The 24,727-nt window shown below is 44.5% G+C and overlaps 1 protein-coding gene across 1 annotated transcript; it reads right to left on the bottom strand.

Moving 5' to 3' along the window:
* Positions 1-237: 237 nt before the first annotated feature.
* LOC144121617 (putative acyl-CoA dehydrogenase 6) lies at positions 238-24,715 on the bottom strand. Its single transcript, XM_077654923.1, has 9 exons — positions 24,400-24,715; positions 19,786-19,906; positions 17,336-17,465; positions 13,975-14,081; positions 13,343-13,513; positions 11,525-11,698; positions 9,056-9,217; positions 2,281-5,700; positions 238-1,570 (listed from the first exon to the last, which is right to left on the bottom strand). Exons 1-8 carry the CDS (start codon positions 24,526-24,528, stop codon positions 5,462-5,464), a joined length of 1,233 nt encoding a protein of 410 aa, XP_077511049.1. The 5' UTR covers positions 24,529-24,715; the 3' UTR covers positions 238-1,570; positions 2,281-5,461.
* Positions 24,716-24,727: the final 12 nt, after the last annotated feature.

Genomic DNA, 24,727 nt, shown 5'->3' with positions numbered 1-24,727 from the left:
GGAATGTCAGGTTCATCCTAAATTCTGTACACTGTAAACAATGCACTCCGGCCAGGCAATATTACAAATTCATATCATCCTGAAATTCGTATCAACCGTGATTCATATCATTGGGATTCTACCACTGCAGTTTACTATTACGACAATCCAGCTATTTCTGTTTAAAAAATGTTAATTCTTGTGAATATACAAGTGGAAGAATTGTATGCAGTTTCATTACATTGAAGCAAAAAAGCACCAAAATATTGAGACCTTTATTTCAAAATGTACTATAAATCAGAACAACAGGCCAACAATCACTGGAATGCTGGGTTTGCTGGCATCATGCTGTGTGTACAGTGACATGGTAAAACTTTGACATACAATGTAGATAATTATAACTGGAGACGACTTTTGACCAAATGGTTTGGAGGCTTTTCACTAGATGGCTACAGGATGCCTTTGCACATGCAAGAGAAAACCTCAACCAGATACAGTCTCAACCAACGCACTACACGTCCACAAAATGCAATCTAGTGCCCTTTGCATGCAGGCTTTTTTTGAGCAGTGCCCTCATGCATGCAAAACACCTTTGGACAGTCCACTGAAACAGCATTAAGAATCATGATCACCTGTATTGTGCACCTACAACATTCACAAGATGTCCCTTGTGTACACTGGGCCATTCAGTTATAACAAACCGTAGCCTCCTATATTTTCCATGCCCGGGCATCGGCTCAAAAGCGGCCATTAAAGCAAAATCAAGGCTACCAGCTTTCCTTGTGGGCAAAGTGTGAGGAGCTCAGGAAAGGGTTTCACTACGCACCAACGGGCGCATGCTGCTGGTTTGCGCGCACTTCAACCTCTCTGCCGCAAGTGGGTTGTCTGCGATGCAAGCGCCTCATCACGGCAAGTGGAAAAACTAGGCATGCCGCGATGAACCAGGCAATGAACGAGGGCTTAGGTATTCTCTGATGCGAGCGCCTCATTCATCAGCGCACGCGTACTTTTGCCGATCGCTGAGAAGCGGCACTCAGAACCTTAATGAAAAGTGTGACAGTCACCATCCATTGACCTTGGTGCCGATGACCAAGCATGAAAAATATCTGAGGCTATGAACAAACCATCACTTTCTTGGTGTTGTTGTGGTGTGCTGGGTTTTTTTGGGAGCAACTGATGCTATCATGTGCCAAACAAGAAGTGAAAAGTCTGTTTTCTTATTCATTTGACTATTGTTTTTCCACTCTTTATCTTGTTTAATACATTTGCTTCCTTTAAAAACCTAAAAATACAAGAAAAATCAGTAAGACCGTTTTCACCTAAGAGCATAGTTGGATGGAATGGTATGTGTTGATTGTAAAACACTGCAAAATGCTTTTTCCTCAGTGTTTCGAGTTGTCTGCATGAAAATAAACCATGGCTTATTGTTGGCTCATCTCTCTATAATTCACAAAGGGCCTTGTCTTGTTTTGTCAGCATGAAGGTATGCGTAAGGTGTGTGTGCCCTATACGAAGATGACAGAGAATCACTTCCTTAAGACATTCCTAGTGCATGCAAGACTTACATTCGCCTAAAATTAGACAGTTTTAGCTGTGCGTACGCAAAGAGTTAGCGTACGCGAGGAGTTTGCGGGGACGGTAGTGCGCATGCGCAGAACGCAAGCGCAAGCCTTGCGTCTTGCGTACGGTAGCCTTGCGTACGATAGCCAGCGGAGTTTGCGTTGCGGCGCTTGCGTGGCTTGCGTACGCTAACTTTGACAAGATGGCGGCGCCCTGCTCGCCCGCTTCGGAATAAATACATGTCGCCGCTGGATTCTCCGACGCAATAGCTCGCTAAAATGGTAGCGGTTCGCTTTTATTTCGCCTAATCTTGCCCACACGTAGCGGTATAAGCGATAACTAGCCCCTGTTTTTCAGATAATTTGGCAATCTTCAAGCTCCTAGGCCTAACTATATTCAGTGTGTTTTCCTCGTAGCAACGACACCTGGCGAAGCAGTTTTCTAACTTTTAGCCAGATCTTGCATTTTCTTCGGTTTGCATAGTTTTTCTTCTTGGAACAAAAAAGGCTCCCAATGCACTCACAGTAGTTATCAGTAATCACGGATGAAATTTTCTTCAACCGAGCGTTGATGTGGTTTGACTTCTTGTCACTAGATGGCGCCACGTGCGCCTGAGGGACGCTACGGCACGGTCAGCTAAAACTATACTTCGGAGCGGACAGCGTAACGCACGCAGCGCCGTAGCTCTTTGCGTACGCAAGCACTTGCGTACGGACAGCTAAAACTGTCTATTGGCTTTACCATGTGTAGTTTGTTATTTACTTCATTGTTCCAAGCAGACTGCCATTTTTTTTCTTAATTTATGATGTACTAAGTTCACGCAATTCTTATAGGGCATATTTATATTTTTAATTGCTTGCCGTTTGCTTTAGCAGAGCACAAGTCTGCTCTCTCGTTGCTTTTTGTTCCTATATGACTCGGGACCCAGCAAAGTTTAATGTTTTGTCGTTGAGCTGTGGCTGTTATGCTGTGTACGATGCCATCAAGTAGCAGAGCGATTGTATTTCTAGAGTGGAAAGCTGTAAGTATGCTTAGGGAGTCTACGCAAATAATACTGTTTGTGAGGTTCTCATTTACTGCTTTTTCTAGGGCCACATAGATGGCATAATGCCTGTTAGTGAAGACAGATGCACTGCAGACACACTGCGGAAATCTTACTGTTTCTTCCCAGTTTCCTTGTACCGCTGCGCATTCAACATAAACATCGCTTTTTGAACAATCAGTATAAAAGTCTGTGAAGCCGCTGTATTTCTCCTAGAGAACAAGTTCTTGTATAATATGATGTTGCGGAGTTTGTTTTTCACGGAACTGGGCAAGAGTGAAATCGCAGATTCCAGGAAAACTGTACCATGGAGGTAATGGTTCTTGTCTTTGGTCAATGGTATCTAATGTGTCTCATCGTTTTATGTAACACAGTGTCACTGTTCATGCAATCATCCCCAAAATACGTCGTAATTGTGTCCTGGTGACTCAAAACTAGGGCTCCAGTGTATACTAGCGGCTTCTATTTTTACCTACATAGAGGACGACTCCAGCAGACTTTTGTTCTAGGTAACAATTGATTCCATGGCTCTTTCTGGCCATGTTGGTGTTTTATATGACAGCAAGCGATGCATTTATTGCAGAGAAATTTAGATTCAAAACTTTTCCCGCCACTTGATTAGAACTTGTGACACCAAAACCGAAAAGGACGCTGTGATCATCGTTTTGAAGTGGATGGTCGCGTAACCTGGTCCTCGGGAGCCTGCGTAAGAAGAACTGTCTTCATGCACCACAGTTTGCCTGTGGGCCTGGCTCGTGGTAGTGACACCCGCATTTCATTTTTTTACTTTTCCTTGTTTCCTGAAACATTCCTTCGCTGGATGCGCCGTGTATGCCTACGTGCGCTGATATTGCCCTCCATCACACAACACTCTCAAGCCTGCTGCATTAATCTTGATGGCTGGTGAAGTGCTGCATGAGCCAGCTTGACACTACAGGGCTCTGGCTACAGCGTCCCACAATCCGCTACGGAAAGATACCAGACGTGGACAACACAGTGGCTGCATGAAAACCTGGCAGGAGAAGATCACATATTAAAACGTGACATTGAAGACGCCGACCACAACAAAGAAAAGAACACACAAGAGACGTTTCATTCAGCGTTTTTAGGAAACCCACCCACACGGGACGTTATCCCAACTTTAGATCCGTCCACCCAGCCTCACATAAAAGATCGGTTGCTGCCAGCTTATTAAAAGAGAGCCAAGACATTTGCAGTTCTCCCGAAGGCAGGGCAAACGACTGATATGGCGCGGCAAGGACTTTCACGCAATGACTTCAAGTGGCATCGGTCGAAAAACAGCTGTGTCGACCAGAACGTGAAACTGCTGTGTCTTCCCCCCTGAAACGTGCCGCTGTTCCCTACACCCCTGGTATCAGCGAGGCGTTGGCATGCATTCTGTGCACCTTCAATGTTGACATTGCCCACGTTCCAACCAGAAAACTGCGACATGCTTTGGTCAGCGTAAAGGACGTTCTGCCAAGAGAAAAACATCCCGGCGTGATTTACAGCATTCCCTGTTCCAACTGCGACTGCGTTTACATTGGCGAAACTAGAAACTTCGAAAGGCACCTAAAAGATCACAAAAACGATGTTAAAAACAGAAAAGTGGATTCCAGTGCTATCGCCGAACACTGCATATCGAAACAGCACATTATCGACTGGGGCAAGGCACAAGTTCTTGCGGCAGAAAGGAGGAAATTCCCTCGCCTTCACCAGGAATCTTTGATTATACAAACGACCTGTCACGCCTTGAACCGAAACTGCGGAAATCTGACAACTGCTTACGCACACTCCCTGCGCTCCCTTTTCAAGCATACATAAGCTCGCACACCCGCTTCTCATTTTTTACTGTGAACGAGGCTCCCGTACCAGAGCCAAAACGTCTTTTGTGTGTTCTTATCTTTGATGTGGTCGGCGTCTTCAATGTCACATTTTATGATTCAACCCGACCAGACGAGTTTTTGCCCAACTCTTGAGTTCAAGATCACATATTGCAAAGCTTGGAAACCCGATGGACTGTGCAACTAATGCCCTGGCACAATATGTGCTGTGGATTTGGATGCCTACTCCCAACAAGTGCAGCCGCTCATCATACCTCTGTGGATGTGAAGTGGCTCCAAGCACATACTGGGCACCGCATTAGATTCAACCTCATTCCTGGCCACAAAAACTTCAACGCTCAAGTTGGAGGTCTTGCAGAAACTCTGCTTATGTCTTTGCACACGCAAAAAGGCAAAAGACCCATTCACATGTAGTCCATCTCCAGAGCAATACTTACTCTGCTTGGGCTTGGGATATCATTCAGCCAAGTGAAAAAACGTGCCTAACGTCACTATTCACTGCAACGGTGCCAGTCAAACTGACTGATCGTGTGTCAGTGCACCTCTCACTAAAGCATCAACTTGGAAGAGAAGTAATTATTGATAACCAGGATGCAAAATGCAATAACTCAGGGATCTGCTAACGAGAACTGTTTTGCCACTTATGATTCAATAGGACCAAGCTCTTCGGGGCATTTAAAAAGCCATTCACAGGGGACTACAAAAGGTGAGTCCAGGTAAACATGCCTTTACTATTTCCATTCAGCTTAGCAAATCAGTAACCAGCAAAGGTGCTCTAGCCACATGTTCAACCTATGGCCATTTCTCAACAGCGAAAGGGAAGGAGTGATGGGGAGCCTATGCCCAGATAACATGACTCACCAAATCGTATGTCACCCGTAAGCTGTTGATTGCAGTGTAAAAATAGGACTTTTACACACAACTGTCACACTTGCTCACCATTACTACACTTGTGTAAGCAGACCAGTATGCCGTAATGGGAGCCAGCGTATATAAGGGACAGACCAGCACTGAGAAAAACAGGTTTCCCACGTGACTATCGCTCGAGACCCCATCGTAGCTTGGCAATGATCGCCAGCATGATCTCGTCAGCGCCGCCTGCGATGGACAGGAGGCGGGCATCGCGGAAGGCCTTGGCCATGGGCATCTCCTCGGTGTAGCCCATGCCACCCCAGTACTGCAGGCAGGAATCGGCCACCTCACGCGCCAGACGGCCGGCCTTCAACTTGGCCATGGATGCCAGCTCAGTCACATTGTCGCCAGCCATCATTAAAGCTGCAAGAGCACCACACAAACGAGGGCTGTTACACGTCCAAAGGCACTGCATTTTTGGGGCTAGTTTACTTTTACACGAGGAGGTGAAATTTGGGCATTATTTTCCGTCTGAATTTTAATGTCACTGAGGACGACTCCATCAAATTAATGTTCCCAGTAAAAATTAATTCTCTAGCTGTTTCAGTCTAAGCTGACCTTTTTTCCAGCAGCAAAAGACGCATTTATCAGCGAGGAAATTGGATTTAAAGATCTTCCCACCAGTTTATTCAAACTCAAGACATCCTCTACCAAAAAGGATGGGGTGTCACTGTTTTGAAGTGAATGGCAGTGTAATGTAGCCTCTGGGATCCATGCCCAAAAATAGGTGCCAATACACGCATTTTAACTGCAAAATCTGCCAGGGAAAGCGACACCTGTATTTCACTTTTTGGTCTTTTTTGGCTTATAACAGCTCCATTTCCGGTGAGGCTGGCCTCTTTGTGATTAGAGCACAGTATCTCATCTATAGAGGTCAACTTGCATTGGTCCCCAGTGTCCCAGTGTAACAAACTAGATTCCAAGGGAAGGTAAGCGTAGCAGGGGGCGGCAGAAAGTTAGGTGGGCGGATGAAATTAAGAATTTTGCGGGGATAGGGTGGCCGCAACGGGCAGAGGACAGGGTTAATTGCAGAGACATGGGAGATGCCTTTGCCCTGCAGTGGGCGTAGTCAGGCTGACGATGATGATGATGTCCTTTTAAAAGCCAGGAAGAAAATCAGGTTCTCCAAGAAACCATAAAAAAAAATACACTTTGGGGCATTATGCTTGCAAATTAGAAGAGTCAACTTAAAGCCCTCCATTTATTGAGCACAATAAACGGGCGATCATGTAGTGTGATGTGACAAATCTGCATTGGCAGATTCGTTTCTATACACATCTGGATTTTCGCTTTTGCATGAGGTGATTAGAGTTCGTGTCGAAGTTGCTGTTCCTCCATTTGCCGAACACACTGAGCTGCCACTTTGTCTTCCACGGTCGCTTAGCTTGGAGAAGTAGAAATTGTACACGTCCAAACGTTCCCAATGCAGGAGAAGAACTGAGCTAGCACATGCCATGTGCGTCAGCGGAGACTTTCTGTTGCAAGTGCCGCCCCACAGAGGTGCACCCATGCACCAGAACGTTAGTAACTCTTCCCTCCGCTAGGGGCGCTGAGGTGGCACTTTCCTACTTTCCCTCCTTTGCCGAGACTGCGGCTACAAACACATGGCGCCAGTGTTTTTGCAAATAATAATGCTTCTACTGCTAGTGCATTAAAAAAGGACTCTTATCAACAAATTATGAATGATAAGTTGCAGCAAAAAGGTCTTGAGCAGGTTATATTTAACTCTTCCTTTCTAACAACTCACATGCTTGGTTTGGTTTGGTTTATGAGGATTTAACGTCCCAAAGTGACTCAGGCTATGAGGGGCGTCGTAGTGAAGGGCTCCGGAAATTTCAACCACCTGGAGTTCTTTAGCGTGCACAGACATCACACAACACATGGACCTCTAGAATTTCGCCTCCATCGAAATTCACCCGATTCAATCGATGAAGCGATTATCCTCCAGTAGTTTTAAAAAATCCCCAAGCAGCGCATTAAAAAAAAAAACTCAATGTCCTTCTCAGTGACTTGTTGCTTTGCTCAGATGTATCATGGTATTATACCTTAAAATTGCAAATAGTATGTACTACCCTATTTACCCGATTCTAAGGCACATATTTTTAAAATGAAAATTGAACCTGAAAACAGCATGTGCGTTACAATTTCATACAAAACAGAAACCATGCTACCAAAGGGCGCAAGTTATGAATTTGGTGCATGTTAGATTCAGGTGCACGTTAGAATCGGCCAATTGTGGTAACATGTACCTACGAATTTTTTTACCGTATCAATCGTACGGAGTTACTGAAAATGTACTTTGCCCTTGCGCAACACGGAGCCCACATTACTGTGTAAATAAACATAGATAAATTTTAAAGAATCAGGTGTTGCCATCTGCTACAGTTGCCAGCATAGTTGTCCACCTACCATGAGGATGATGGGGAGAACAAGAACATTAACAGAGTTGGAGTCAACTGCCCTTGTGGTGGTGGTGGTGAAAAACTTTATTTAGAAACGGTAACTGGGAGGCCGGTTATCGTGGGTGGGGCCCTGAGAGCAGGACTCCGATAGGTTCTGCATATTGTGCTGGCTTGTGCGTTGAGCTGCTAGAGCTAGATAGAGCAGCTTCCCCTGAGGGGGTAGCAAGGTGGGGTATAATAGGTGGTCGACTGTGGGGGGGTGCTTTGGGCATCCCCATGTGGATTGGTACTGAGTGGGTTGGGCACTGTTGCATGATGGCATGATGGGCAGTGAGAGGGGTAGTGTGACAGGAAGAAGGAGTGCTTGTGGTGGAGGTTCGGGAAGGAGTTCATCCCGAGCTTCCTTGTGGCTTCCTATATGGGGGTGCTCAGGACAGATCTCGATTTGTCAGCATAACTTGCGTGTTTATCAATAACCAACTTCGTTCCTCTACTGCGCACTATTATTTTCCTGCTTACAAAGCTTAAAAGAAAATATCATCGAGTAAAAAACAAACAGCAGCGCCCATAGTTGCCGGCACTAGCAAATCACGACCCAAACACAGTGACATCTAGAGGGTAAGTTTGCTCCCATTTATGCAAAGTAGTAAATTGCATGATAAGAGCTGCTTGTGCATACAATGGACTGTGTTAGCAGCACGATTGACAGGAGTTGGATGCACACAGAAGCTGTACAGCAACAAAACAATGAAATCTATTGGAATAAACAAGAAGCTACAAAAGAATGTCTGGATCCCAAGTTTTAAATGCACATTCTTCCTAGCATTCTCTGGGATTGCAACAGCAGTGTCAGACTACTGTCTAGTTTTGTAGTACTATCAAAACTGCCAACAGTTAATCACAGGGACCACTCTGAAGTGCATTCAAGCTATTAGGTAGTTCCTTGCAGTTTCCACTGCGAAATTACTTTTTCAGAAGGCAGCTTTACAGGCAGAAATAGGGTTTAAATTTGTACCCATAAAACTTTCTCAGGGTGACAAAAAAAAAAAAGGCGCTTTACCTGAATATGAAGGGTGCATACACCTTGCCTGAAAAGTTTAGAGGCCATTGCATGCAATGCCCAAATTGAAACCAGGACAAGTGGCAGTATTGTATATTAGTTTTCAAGGCTGCATGCACTTGACAGCTGCCAAGCTGGACAGTAATAGAGCAGGGTTTCCAATCTCTTTGAGCTCTGGGAACCCACCGACCTTCAGAAAACGGGGAGGAAACATTGAGGAGGTATGGAGCCAGGACCGGCGAACAAAATTACGCACCAGCTGCCCTGTACCCCAGAGCTCGCAGAGCCTCGACCTCGGTCTGGAGTTCGGCCAGACGGAACTGGATCACCTGGTTCTGACTCAAGGGCTGTCCGAACACCTTCCGCTGCTGGCAATACTCCAACGTCTCATTGATCACTCGCTCCAGGAAGGGCACACCTGCACATTTCGCCATTGCACAAATTCACAATAATTAACAACAAAAAATAACAAAAATATGTGATACATGGCGTTTAATGTCCTGAAGCTACACATGGGTTACGAGGGACACTGTAGTGGAGGGCTCTGGTCTAATTTGGGCCACCTGGAATTCTTTAACATGCGCTGACATCGCAGAGCACACAAGCATTTTTACAGTTAGCCTCCGTCAAAATGAGGCTACCATGGCGAGTATTCGATCCCGCAACCTTTGGATCAGTAGCTGAACACCACGGCTGTGGATGCATTGCAGCGGGCGCAACAATGAAAAATAAACTTGTGCGGTTACACCAACAATGATGACAATATACATTCGGGGAGAAATGGTTTGGTTTAGGTTTATTGGGGTTTAACCTCCCAAAGCAACTCAGGCTATGAGGGACGCCATAGTGGAGGGCTCCGGAAATTTCAACCACCTGAGGTTCTTTAACCTGCACTGACATCGCACAGTACACGGGCCTCTAGAATTTCGCCTCCATCGAAATTCGACCGCCGCGGCCGGGATCGAACCCGCGTCTTTCGGGTCAGCAGCCGAGCGCCGTAACCACTGAGCCACCGCGGCGGCTTCTGGGGAGAAATGAAGCTGCTGGTAAGGATAACCTAAAACAGTGCAAGGTCTGAGATGCTGACTGAGCAAACGCACGCAGAACAAATGCTCTAATGACAAAAGGAACCTGCAATTTCTGACAGGACACAGCCACAATAACCTTGTTGTGGTTAATAAAAAGAGATGTTTGAGGGCGCCTCTCAGTGAACCACAAATTCCTGAAAAAAAAAAAAAATCGATGGCAACAAAGCTTGCCTAACACATGTGACAAGAGCAGGTTCAGAGAAGGCTCATGCCAAATCACAGCATCGCAGCACATGCTTCCACTAAACTTTTTATAAATTTCAAATGACGCAATTCAGCTTAAAGATAAAAAAACCCTCCCAAACCATCCCTGCATCGCTTGACAGACGGGAGAAGATGGAACAATACTAGCTGTACCAAACTCCCTAGTGTTTATACAGGGCATTTCACCTATGACTTTAAACAAATTAAAAAAAAAGCTTTTTGAGTTAGAAGAGCACTTTTTTCGGCATAGCATTTTCAGCAGCGTAGTACATCAATATAGAACTAGGACATGCTAACTAGCAGGATGGTAATTAAACTGAGTAGTTAACTTTTTACATTTATTGTTAGGCTCCTTAATTATTGAGAGGCATGTAGTCCACTGTAAGTAATACCCATATCAGTTTTTAGAATTCTGAAAATGCGGTTACAGTTGGCGCTGTGGCCCAACAAATTCTGGCTGCATCGCGCCAAAATACATGCGCTTTTGGGAAGCTTGCCAGCAAAGCAACCTCTCCAGTGCATGTAACTCGTCAAAAAAGCCAAAATTTGTTGGAACAAAGTGCCAAGGGCAACCGTGTTCCCGAAATTCTAAAAACTGACATGGATATTACTTACGGTGGGCTACATGCCTCTCAATAATCAAGGAGCCAAACAGTACTGGTTAAAAAATTAGCTATTTAATATTAGTTAACCAGCCTGCTCGTTAACTCGTCTTGGCTGTTTTCTGATGTATTACACCACTGACAGTGCTATGCCGAAAAAGCACCCTCAAAAAGCCTCTTTTTTAAAAGCTGTGTAAAGTCTTAGGTGAACAACCTGTATAAATGGGCTGCAGGGTAGAAATAGTCAGCTGGGCCAAAGCTGACAGTCAGCCGGTCACAGATAGACTCTCTAAAGACTTTTTTTATTATTTTATTAATAATTAAACAATAATTTATTATTATTATTAAAGCTTTTTATTATTTTTTTTTCATGAGAAATCGAAGCAACACACAAAAAACCTGGCCACCGCAGCGTCTTCTGGTTTGTTAACCGACTGTTTCTCCCACCATCTGGGGAATTTGCACTGGCAATGTGCAGCTAGACAGGCAGGAAGACCGTTTATTTAAGGTCACACAGCCAATGCAGCTCTTTCAACCAAGCCTTCCCATGTGACACAAATGTCGATGGAAAGCGGACATTACAGGACACTGTACGGCATGTCTCTTGCTATATATCGAAGGTACCATGAAATAGGAGTTCAACAGAGACATACAGCATTACAATGCATCAAGACAGAATTTTTCATGGGATGTTTAAGGTTTTTGATGCAGCCAGTACTCTGAAACTTCTGAGTTTGAAATAAGTCAGTCTGACTGCGTCTAATTGCAAAGTATGCCGCCCTTGCAAGTGCAGGTAACAATGTCCCCTGCAGGTGGCATGGGTGCACTCACAGTTGATGGCGGCCACCAACCGCTCCACCTGGAACTGCAGCATCTGGTACACGAAGCCCATGCCCTCCTCGCCAACAATGTTCTTAGCTGGCACCCGGACGTCCTCGAAGAAGATCTGCGCCGTGTCTGAGGAGCGGTGGCCGAGCTTCTTGATGCTGCGTGCCACTGTCACACCTGCAACAGGGCAGACACAGAGACACTAAGTGCACTGCACACGCAGAGAAGCCTTGCACTTCTCTTCGCGACCACTGCTGCTCTCCTTGCTTCGTTCACGAATCAAATGCCACAAATCACCAAGTGCAAGTGTGCTGGCCATTATAAAGTCTGTTTAGCCAAACTGTGAGCACACAGTGCCAAAATGTATATTGCATGCTTGCACACACATAACAGTGCAGATGACGACATTTTTCAGACAAGTCATGGCAGCAAACCATTTTAGCAACATGAAGCCCCATCCAGGATATAAGTGCTCGACAGCTGAAACAGTATAAGAAAGACCATAAAATTTTTTCACGATCAGTGTCTGTGGAGAGTGACTAAATACATCTGCCACAAAAAAAGTTTTGTGATAAAATGTGCTTCATAAAAAAGGAACCAAGAAAAAAAGAAGCAACAGCACTAGCAGCTCCACAAACTGCATCAAGAGGGCCCCGCTTCTGAGCTCACAGGAATAACATTAGCACAGATGGCATATTCTCACTGAGCAGCCAAAAGCCTGGATCGCAGTGACTGGTCGAGTGGGGAGCGTTCAGCTACGACACATTATGTCAGCATAAAACTATGCCATACACCCTGTTGAAAGTGCCTCATACGGACATCACTAGGGCCCCTAGTGTCCCACAATTCTGAAAAAAATAGCGCATATGAACATCTTCAGTGCAATTGTATGTTAGCAGCTGCATTCTATTTATCATGCAGTTGATTGTTGTGGACACCAGTAAGAATGAGAGAACAATGGGAATTGAATTAACTTAATCACATTAACTGTCCCAAAAGCTGCTGTGACAAGCACAGCAGCACTAGGGACAACGCATTCACAATTTTCTAAGGGTAGAAACAGGACAATGACATCTTTTGAAAAGAATATTAATAGTGGTGGCACAAAATGTCTCCAATTTCAAGCAATGACAAGCCCTTTTGCAGGGCTGCGTCTTGCTTGCAGGCAGAGCCACAACAGAAGGTGCAGGATTATGCACAGGAGCATCGCCACAGATAGATTTCACTAGCTCAAAGAGGGCATTGTGTTCAAGTGAAGAAAAAAACTGAGCACTACATGATGCAGAACTAAAGCGGCCACATTAAACTGTAATGAAGGCACGTTTAGAGTATGTGAGGCATGTTTAAAACAGGTGTGTTGTGTGTGTTAAATGGGTGTTATGTTTTCTGAGGAACACTGCAGATTTCTCATTACGAATTTATGGAATTTCAAATTTACCACCGCAGAAAATTAGGGTCCTAACACATCACTGGGAAAGATTAGCACCACATGGCCAGTGCAGTGGTTTCCTTACGCCAAAATGCAGCGGCTATGACACGGTGCCCGGTCCACCGATCCACCGGCTTCATGCCAATGCCAGACTGCGTTCAGAACACGCCTACATTTCAGCTTGAAGCTGACATTAGGTCTAGCTGGTCGCGCGGAACATGACGAGAAACGCTGCCAGTTCCCAACAACGAGAGAAACATCAGAGATGGACACTATGAACACGGGCACACACCACATACCCAGCACTTGTGGTGTCCATCTCTCATGCCTTGTTTTTTGGAGGCCGGTAACCGTGTTCTTGACTTAAGCACCTGCCACAGAGGAGACCCTACCGGGTGTCTTCATGGGCAGGCAGATGAGAGACTTGGCCTTGTGCGGGGGCCCCTCTGTGCGTGTGTTGGCTAGGAGGGCCATCCAGTCCGCCTGGCAGCCATTGGTGATCCACATTTTGCCCCCATTGATCACCAAGTCATCTCCTCGACGAACGGCCGTTGTCCTGATGCCTATTCGATGCAAGTGTGGAGGGGGAAGAATGCAGCAAACACTAAATCTAGGAGTACTAATCGGTTCTTGTTGACAGATCAAATAACGATTTGAAAGAAGACCAGGCAAAACAAACAAGAAAAAAACAATCGCTGAACTTCCAAGGGGATCTTTATTCAAGAGCACAGACATTCATACGTGCATTAAAAACCTTAACCAACTGAACTTATCTGGAGGCCCTATTGCGGGACTGACCACATTTCAGCAGGAAAGTGCTTGTACCATGGCCAATTCCCCTGCCTACATCACACCTTCAATTCTGATACTCAAAACAGAAACAACAAAAGCGTGCATGGATCATAACATTACATTGTCTCATAACATTACATTTTCCTATTCCCATAAATGCAAAGGATTGGAACATCCAATATATGTTGCAAGCCCTGCTCTTGGATAATGTTCACTGCTTTGGTGTACTCACTGGCAACGTCAGAGCCACAGTCCGGCTCACTGACACCCACACAGCCCACAATGTCACCAGCAATGGATGGGGCCAGGAACTCCCTCTTCAGCTCATCACTGCCGAAGCTGGCATGCAAGGGAACCAGAACACCATTACAATGTGGTCAGTTGTCGAAAGGAAACAAAAAGAAATAAGAGAGATGCACCACATGTGCGCCAGCACCCAGTGCCAAAGCAGTTACTCTGTGATGTGCAGCAAAACATCCCAAACAGCTTCTGGTGCAGTGCCATTCTGGAGTTATAATGGTTCTTGAACTGTCCTGATCCATAACAGCGCGACAGGCGGGACAGAGAAGAGAGGACACAACACAGAGCGCTCATCATAAGCACCAACATTCCCAACAAATGGTATTGTTGAACTATCCTACTTCTTCAGGTGTTCGAAAAGGAATGAGAATGGACTGATAGCCACAGCTGCAAAAATGAAATAGGGATGAAATTGTGCCCATTTCTATTGGACTTGGAAGGGGAATTGACCACCTTCATTCCCCAACACCACCCCGAAACACTGGCATACACTTTACCCAGTACCAAGCTGAAGCTGACAGCAGTCTGAACCCTGACTCAAGTCTAGAATGTGAAAAAGCAGAACAGCGAAATTCCCATGCTGTTGATCAGGCAGGTAAAAAACAAAGACAACATTTTGCAAGCCCTACTGCTTGCTTGTTCACACTGACGCCTACTAGTCTGCAGTGAGCTTGCTAAAATCTTCCCCAGTGTGAGCTGGCTTGCTACCCACGTTCTTTCATTTGGAGCACACACGGAGAAGGGAGAAAAAAACATCGGCAGAGAAACTTAGGACTGCCCAAGTATGGGAATGCAAAAGCAATACAGTCCCTGGGGGATTTGTTTATGCGTAATGTTTGTACATGCATTAAAGTTCTCATAAGTGTTTGTGTATTGGTTGCACACCACACCGCAAACGTTGAGACCCTCTCGCTGCACCGCGATGAGGTTGGCCGAGTTTGCATGTCGTGGAATCAAGACGTAGATGTTTGGTTGTATGGGATGCCCACACACAAGAGTGCACATGACAACACCTGGAACGCTGTATGACAAACGGCTGCACCACAATTTTGATACGAAAGTCTGGAAAGGCATACAATTGAAGGCGCATATGCCGTCGGTTCGAGTCCCTGTCACAAGCTAGCCTCCGGCTTGACAAGCACATGTAAGCTATATGCAACGAGAAATCTATGACACCGCCTGGAATGCTGTATGAAAAATGGCTGCGTCACAATTTTGGTATGAACGCTGTCAGGAAAACTGGCGCAACTTGGCCAGTGGCGAGTATATAGATGAACAACATGTATAGGATTGTCTGAAATGGCGGTGCTCGGCTTGCTGTGTGCATCATATGGCCGCTAGATGACATAACCCTATTTTCCTTGCCACCACTGGCATTTTTCTGTACCATCTGCGAGCGAGTATACACACGCACACCAACGGCTTTTCCCGTAATGGGACTAGCAATGCTTTTCGCATTAAAATCGCTTATTAAACAGTGACAGATGAAGTGCTCAAGAGATCCTGGGCATGGAGCACCACATTGCAACGGTCATCCAGTTGGTGGTTCAAATGCCAGTCAGGTACTCTTAGCAGGAGGAGGAAGAGGGGGAGGGGGGAGAAGGGAGTTTAGAGGAGGGTTACTGGGCACTGAAAGAGACAGTGCTCCTGACTGCCATACACTGAGAGGCAGTTGGGGCAGGAGGGTTCAGAACACATGCGGAAGAAGTGCATACAGGCTGGAGTGAGGAGGGTGTTGACGTGGAGCTTGCGCAGGATGCAAGTCTGGGCGATGTGGAGTTGTGGGTAGTGTTTGGGGATTTTCTGAAGACGCAAATAAAACGGGCGCCAAGCAATCTCCATTTGAGTAAATGCACCTGGCATCCTGCGAACACCCATGCATGGCCTCCATAGGCACCACATACAGGTAGGGCATGCAACAACAAGCAAATCACTGAATATACTTTTAAATGCAACAGACTAGCTCCCGTGCTGCAAATTTCTAGGCCCCGCTCGTCAGTTTCCTTATGCTGGTTGTCCGACAGTACGCTTACGCGAGAAAAATTTTCTGAAGTGTCTTAAACAGCATCGATATGACATGGCCACAGAAAATGTGGTCATGAATGGCAATGATTAATGCGCAGGGGCGACTTGCTACCTGGTAAAATGGAACAACGCTCGAATGCCAACAATAGGCCGGCACACGCTGGCTTGCTTAAATCTGGAATCACTCATCTGCAGAAAGCTCCTTACACATAAACAGGACCAACATACCAATTAAGCGAAATCATTGAGAAGGTTACTAACGTAACATAACATGACGCTTTCTGTATGTGTGCAAGGCACTATTGGCTTCAAAAATTATTCCAGATTTAGGCAAGCCAGTGCGTTCACCAGCAATATTTCGTTGATACATTTTGCTTGACGGCCAGTATTCTTCACACACTAGGTGATGTCATTCATGGTCATGTTTTCTTCGAACATGACGTACTGCTGCTGTTTAAGATGCTTAAGAAAACTTCCCACCTCACTTACACACACTGAAAAATGCCAGCACAAGAAATCCAAAACTCTGCCAACTTGTAGCAGGGGTCTGCAGCATTTACAACCTCATTGTATAGGTTGCTCATTGGTGCACACAGTATTTGCACGCTGAGGCTTGTGGAAAGCATGAATGAATGCCCCAACGATGGTGCATATATTTGCTCAAACAGAGATGGCTCAGCACCCTTCTTATTTGCATGTTCAAAATAAAAGAACTCACAATGGAAAAGTGTAATCAGCTCAGTAGAGACTGTAGCAGTCTTTTCAACCATCTCAAAATATATATGTGCATTTCATAGCAGTTGAATTTAGCTCGACATGTTTAAGCCTCATTGTTACTGTCCCACTGCCATCATCAGAACTGAAGTGCGATAATTACTATGTTCACTACTCCCCAACTGCTCTTCTCGTTCAATCCTTTGAAAGCCTCCGTAAAGCACACCATCAAATCCATGTGCACAAGCTGAAAACTTCACTGAACGCTTTTTCCCATCTTACTTCTGCCAGGCAACCTGAACTACTATTATGTAAACAGCATATAGTGCCTCAATTTACGCTGCAACCTGACAGATGAGGTCTGCTCTAAACCTCTGTAATTCTAAAGATCCTCCTTCCTTCACTACTCAGAACAAATTTATTATGCACTGCAACATGTTTTTGCATACTGCTTGGCCCGAAAACAGTAAAAATTACCGTAGAATTCAACATAGCAGCCACGCTGTATGCATGCACGTTTTTCAGCAGAAAAGTCCACACATAAAATGAAGTACCTGGCTAGCGCGGGAGTGCACATGTCTGTGTGGACAAGAATTCCGGAGGTAATACCACCACAGTTGATGGCTGCAAGCTCCTCCGCAAAGGCTACCGTGTAGCTGTAGTCCAGGCCGAGGCCCCCGTACTCTGAAATTGACAATTCGAATTCATTTCGAAGCCTGCTCATTTAAATTTATACCTAACATAATGCATTCATGACACAATTTGTATACAATATAATATTTATGTGGCAGTCATTATCAGACTTATCGCAAAAAGCATGAAAAATTGAATAATGAAACAGCCAACAACACTTATTACTACACAGTAAGAATGATGATACTATATCTGCAAAAGCAAAAGGGGACACATCTACTATGGACAACTAGCTAGAATACCAGAAGCACAAGAGCTTGCATAAAGTACACATTTCTGAACAGTAAATACAAATAAATAGAATGTTTTTCGCTACCACAGCGTAAAACCAAGGCACATAGCCTGCACGCTATATGTAGTACAACATCCTTATAGATGTATACTTGCGGCACACACAAGTAGTAAGTAGTAAGTGGTTTTATTAAAATAATAATAAAAAGGAAGGAAAAGATTTTTGCTAGCCCCGGCATCTGCCGTCGATACTGAAGCACCTGAGCTGGGGTAGCGGAGGTAAAGGATAGCAGGCAGAATGAAGACAAACCCAAATTCAAAAAACTGGACTATTCCGAGAATTATCTCGATTTCAGCCTTAACACAACTAGTCTGGTTTGTGGGGTTTAACATCCCAAAGCAATTCAGGCTATGAGGGACGCCGCAGTGGAGGACTCCGAATAATTTCGACCACCTTGGGTTCTTTAGCATGCACTGACATTGCACAGCACACGGGCCTGAATCATATCGCCTCCATTCAAACGCGACCACAAGATAGAACCAACGTCTTCCGGGTCAGCAGCAGAGCACCATAACCACATTGAGCCACTGCGGTGGCTAGCATTACCAGAACTGTATCAGAAGTGGAACAATGACTGACAGGAATATATTTTGTACTCGTATTAGCAGAGGGCACATAAAGTTTCGTCAAAGTTCCTTGCATAGAAAGAGCAACAAAACTTAAACAACATTTGCAAGCACCAACTCCAACTGCTACAATGTTTAAATCAGCACAAAGTCTATCATTGCCCAAATATTTCTTATTCATAGCAGTGCTTCTATTACAGGTGAGAGATTTTTGAGAGGCAAGAATTTCTGGGTCAGTTTCTAACTGCCAACAGAGGACAGTTTAGGCTTTTTAAATACCGCTAGTTCTGCATGCTTTGTTCATCTTTAACTTTTTGACGCGCTATGTACACAATTGTGTACAAAGCAACCCGCAGCTTTTCTCGAGAGTGATTGCAATTAGCAGTGATTTATTTATCTCAGATGAATTTTGCACCTTTCATGTGGTAAATAGGGTGGTTTTTTATGCTATAATAGGGAATGCAGTAAATTAAATTTCGCGAAACAGTGAGCATGGTAGCACGTCATCCGCCGTTTTTGTGAAAACATATTTTGCCGCCAATAGTAACATCATTTTTTTTTTTCACAAATTCAAGCATATTGTGCACATTTGAAATAGAAATTATTACCACGATCCTTTGGGTGTTTACTTGATAGATCACAGCATTTCGATGTCACTATTTTCATCAATTATGGCACTTTGTATGAAATTTTGCACATCCGTGCAGTAAAATAACTACTAGTATTTAGCGTTGCAAAACTAACAAATGATCTTTTTTAATGCCTGAATACACTATTTTGGCAGGAAAATGTTTCTTTTCAATGAAACAAAAAATGGCGTTTCAAAGGGTTAACAAGTAAATATGACCGTATATAAAATTATTCTAGGATGCTATTCTCAACTGTCGAAGACTCTTTAGTACAATGTGCTTAGGGGATGTTCCCCAAATTGGAGTATTCCCCCTCCATCCCCAAGGTGGAATAAGCTGCACTCACATGGATGCTAATGAGTAATCACTACCTTATTTAAAACCTTACTTTGGGAGACTCCCATAAACACACTGAACGCCATCCTTGCTTCGAGTTGTTGATCAATTCGGCCTCGCTCTGCCATCTACTAGCCGTCCTGGTTGGCTCAGTTGGCAGAGTGATTGCCCTGGACAAGTGGTGGTCCTGGATTTGCTCCCCGGACCAGGACACATTTTTCCTCTGCCACTAAGTTTCTGTGAAATCTGTAGCTTCCCTTTATCACCGTATGGCAGCACTTAGGTGGACGTTAACGAGTAATTACTCCCTTGCGTGCAAGACTCTGGATGCAACTTAGTCGGGGCTGCTCAAAGCTTAAACAACAAGAGACAATTACTATGATTAACTAGGTACTGGATCATTCCAGGAATATCCCAGCCCAATGTCAATATGCAACGCAAAGAAAACACAGCTAACAACATGCAATCAAGACAGCTTGTTGCCTCACCCACAGGACGCGTAATTCCCAAGACTCCCACCTCGCCCAGCTTTTTGAAGACCTTGTGGGCATCAAACATGCCTTCTGCCTCCCACTGGTCCACGTATGGGTTGATGTCCTTATCAATGACCTGGAGTGCAACATGAGCATGAACTTGGAGAAAAGATGGCACCTGGGGTTCACATGTCACAGCTATAGACACAATGGCTGACAATTCAAACTGCACGCTATTCGTGGCAGTTTCACACTGTGGCCGCATCAGGTCAATTCACACAAGTTGTGCTTTTAGTTAGGCCAGCTTTCCTAACAAAACACAGCCTGGCAAAAATTATGACAGAAGGCCACTGAATTATCATTTCCCACACTGCATCATCAATTGTTTTCAAGATGCATCATGTTCTCTGCCATACTATTTTAGCAGGTCACACAAATTTTACTTTTCCAATTTTATGCGCAGTGGTTTTGAAGAATTTTTTTAAAAGTGTATTTTAAGAAAGAGCACTTATTTGTGTCTACACTGCAGTATGCTATAATATAACCTGAAACGCTATGCGTGCTGAAAAAAAAAATTCTTTGTCACCAGAAAAACAGGCAACTTTTCATAGTAAGGAAAGTTAGATGGTTGCGCAAATAACTCAAGTTTGCAAATTCAGTTTGCTTTCAATGTTCAATGGTAGTGGCTAATTGCCAAGAAGAGCTGAGAAATGTGTACAGCATTTTTAGAGTACTGATGCTAAGTATACCTTTGCATCAAAAGATTGTCAGCAATAAAGGTGAAATGATAAAAACTGCACATGTGCAGTTTCTCAAGGCAGGGGATTCATTTGCTTTTACAAAACATCCACAACGTCCACGGCTACATCGCTTGCATAACGCCCAGCACAGTCAGCTCAGTCAGTATTGCACTCAGGCCATTCATTCAGGACAAGTCAGGCAGCCCACACTCCTTTAGAGTCCACATCTGCAAAAACAAAGTATAGCCTTCATCCGCGAGAACATTATGTATTCTTCTCCCTTCGCAATAATGCCTTCAGGTGCTGCAGGTATTTTAATTGAAGAAATAAGAAATAATGCTTTACAGAATAAAGTCTGCCATAAAAAAAAAAGACGCCTATCGTGACGTACAAACAAAAGAAAAGGCGTGCAAGCGAGACAGCTGTCTGATAACACCAATGTCACATAAACTGCCGAGCTACTCCATGAGCCTTGCAACATGCTGAAGTTAGACAATGCCTGTACATTGTATGGCATCCCATTTTGCATTTCGGTATGCAAACACACGGTCGAATTAATTCTTTCTCTGCTTTCTTACCATCTGCAACTCTCACTTCAAACCGTGGCCACACTTAAGTATAAGGGTACTGGGCCGGAGCAACCATTTAGCTCAACCTGTTTATATAAAAGCTCTCCAGACCCTTGGAGTGTTCTGGATATCACCAGTCTTTCTTTTCAATTTCCCAACTTCTAGCACCTAGCAGATATTTATTATAATATTTTAACGTGATAGCATCAAGGAGAAAGCCGGTACCATAATTAGCGTCGTTGACCACAGGCAAAAAATCCACAAAAAATCCCCAGAGAAGCAACCCACCGCAGCAGGTGGCAGTTAAATTAAGGACTGATCGCCAGAGATTGCTCGGGAGGATCAACCTGGGCCACACAAGCCCCACTGGTGGCATCTGCCATCACAGGGCAGTGGCGCATCACTTAACGACTGCACCAGGAGTGGTATGAGGCCAGGGACCTATGAATATAAAGTCAAGAATGACAAAGCCTGCATATATGAGCACTAACCTATTAACGCATTATACCCTTAAGGACGAGCTTAAATCTCCCCTCAAATTTTTAAATGGTGTCATTTCACTCCGCATTAATAAAAAGCTGGACTTCAGAAGAATTTCGCGAATTGTAAGCAGAGGAAAAGTTTACAGAAAGCATAGCAGAAATGCACAAAGTATGAGCTGCCTCGCAAGCTGTGAGCATGCATTGAAGGGGCACTACTAACACCCTTCCATTCTCATACTTCTGTCATTTGTCCCATGCTTTTCTTGCCTATGCTGCCTACTGTATACACACCAGAATATAGTCAGATCTTTTATACCTAATTATACAATAATTATGAAAAACATGTTAAAAAAAAAAAACTCCCACTGCAGTGCCTGAGGTTGTTTTCTCAAAAATGTCAAAACAACCAAAATTACCTTTTTTTCTATCGAATTTTTGCCACATTCTGAACTGGGCAATTTGCATTCATCCTCAATTTCAGTATTGAGTAAATGCAGAAATCTCAACACATGCTTCGGTAATGTGATGAAAAATGGCCCACAGCCAACAAGTATGCTCTTTTAGCAGCTACAAACTAAAGTTAGATACAACTTAAAAAGCGGCTTTTTCCCGTCAAAGGACTCCCTTCCAGCCATTGGAGTCGACGATTCTCATGACCCTGCTAGGTGACAATGCAGGGAGCGGCGTCACTCTACAGAGAGGAGACTATCCCTGATTTTGGAGCGAAGGGACCATCCCCTTTCATCTGCCACTCCCGACGTTGACACGCTAGCAGGGTCATGAGAATCAGCTGACACCATTACCTGAAAGGGGGTCCTTTAATGGATTAAAGCCATTTCGTTCTTGAGTTGTATCCGACTAGAGCCACAAGAAATATGGTGATTGCTGCAGAACTGTAAATAACAGAGAGAAAAATAAGGCAGAATGGGAGGAGGTAAAATGACAGACACTGAGAGATGGGTATGAATACAGAAACACACATGTTCCTCTCGAGCGCAGGTAAGTGGCTCATTGCTAATGAATAAGAGTTTCATGGAAATTGTGATGACAAAATTGAAAAAGACAGTAAAACAGATCTACAAGAAATAAAGATCACTGTCTAGAACGAGTGAAATATGTTGCAGTTACAAGCATCGCTTAAAGTCTGACTCCATTGAAAGGGCGTCTTTAGTGATTGGAGCACACGTGGAAAGACAAATAGAGGGAGGGAGAAAGTGGCTGGCAGGGTGTTTTAAACATCATTTCATACAAAGGGGAGAGATCCTTTTTAAAGGTTATTGTTTGTTGAGTTTATGACACAGACCTGAAACAAGCGATCCCCATGCTCTGCCAGTGAGCTCGTTTTTCGTTGTGTAGCCTTGGAGCTGAGCGGCCAGCTCCGGACTGACTCATGGTGTGAGAGTGCGGATTTCCCTTTTTCTTACAGCCTTTGTGTATTGCTGCCAGCTTTTTATTTTTCTCCGTATCAGGCTTAAGAAAATATGTCAACGATCCTTATGAAAAATAACGGTGAAATTTTCCAAACGATGGAGAAGAAATGTTCCGACCACCTCTGGCAATAAGAATAAAAATGGTTGCCTGCTTCGGATTCATGCGGTCCTTACATTCTAGCGTGGGGCGTCAGAGACTCCTCAAGATCCTTCAGACTTTAAACACTGGCTACAAGCCAACAATATGCACATGGGCTATGAGAGATGCTGCAGCAGAGGGCTGCAGACTGTGCTCGACCACCTGGGGTTCTCAACATGGACTGTCATCACGCAGCACATGGGTAGCTGTGCATTTTCCTTTACCGAAGTGTTGCCGCCGTGGGATTCAATCCTATGACTTTGGCATTAGCAACCAAATGTCAATAGCCACTGAGCTGCTGTAGTGGGTAAAGCCAACAAGATGCCCTTGAGATATATGTCTGAGAGAGAATGGACGCTGCGTGACATAAAATTGCTGCTGCTAATTAGCAGTGCCAGATTAAGGTAGAAAATGAAATTTAAGTTTGACAAGCTTGCATGCCAGGAAGAACAGCGATAAAGCTGCGCACAAAAATGACATGAGGTTTGTACTAACCGCTGAGGTTTACAACAGACAGGAGATACAGATGCATCGATAAAATAAAATACAGCCATAAAAAAACAATATGCAACTGAAAACAACTTTATCAGCCAGTGTGCAAAATGTAGCCTTGCTGTATACATTTGTGTGTTTTGTATTTAAAGAATCTCAGTAAACAAAGTGGGCTCTTGGCATATTTTTATCGTTTATTTGCATCAGTGCACTTTTTACATATTGAAATAAGGCATGCCATCTCTGATGCAATATGTAAAACGAATTTTTAAGCCCCGTAACATATAGGCAGATAGCTACGTACTAAGGCCGTCACATACCTACTGTGGAAATATTAAAACATTTCTAGACTCGAATTTCTTTCAACATTTTTTTTTTTTTCTGACAACAGGGTGCCGGCGTGCTTCGGTGCGTGAGTAAAACAATAAACGCGGCAGAACGTACAAAAGGAAATGACTGACAGCGACGCATTTCGAGGGGTTTTCACGACTTACGCACAACATACGCACCGCTGGACAGACAAGGAACACAAAACTTCACGCATAATGGCGCTTTCCCTGTATACTTCAAACACTGAAGAGCCCAAGGTCCTCGACCAGCCCGCTGTCAACGCTCATACGAACCCCGCACAGTCGTTTATCACCTCGCAGCTTGCCGACACGCCGTGCGCGCTTTATCATGAAAACGATCCCACTGCCAGCTACTCATATATACGAAGCGTCGAGGCCACATTTCAGGTGCGAAACACAGCGACAAGGAAAAAATTCGGCCCCTTACCTTCCGTACGCTCCTTCGGAGCTCATCATGTTGCTCGGTGAAGAACGTCGAACAGCAACGAGTGGCTGCAGCGAGACGACGCAAACTTTGTTGCAGCTGCAAACGGCGTGACAGTCTCAAAGGAAGCATAGCTTAAGTGCGTGCTAGGCACGAGGAAACTGCGAAGTGACGTAACTGGACGGCGCGGAAGGTCTAAGTAGGATGTCAATGAAACACGGAAATAACAGCACGAATTCACCGCGTTCAAGGTAACAGCATAAAAAGCACTACTTGTCGGCTGTCACCGAAGTACAGAAATGACCGAAACTTTCGAAGCAGCCGGCCTTGG

Source organism: Amblyomma americanum, chromosome 2 (assembly GCF_052857255.1).
Source record: "Amblyomma americanum isolate KBUSLIRL-KWMA chromosome 2, ASM5285725v1, whole genome shotgun sequence".
In the NCBI taxonomy this organism is placed as follows: Eukaryota; Metazoa; Arthropoda; class Arachnida; order Ixodida; family Ixodidae; genus Amblyomma; species Amblyomma americanum.
Note: the sequence above shows the minus strand (reverse complement) of the source record. Positions and strands in the feature narration are given on the sequence as shown.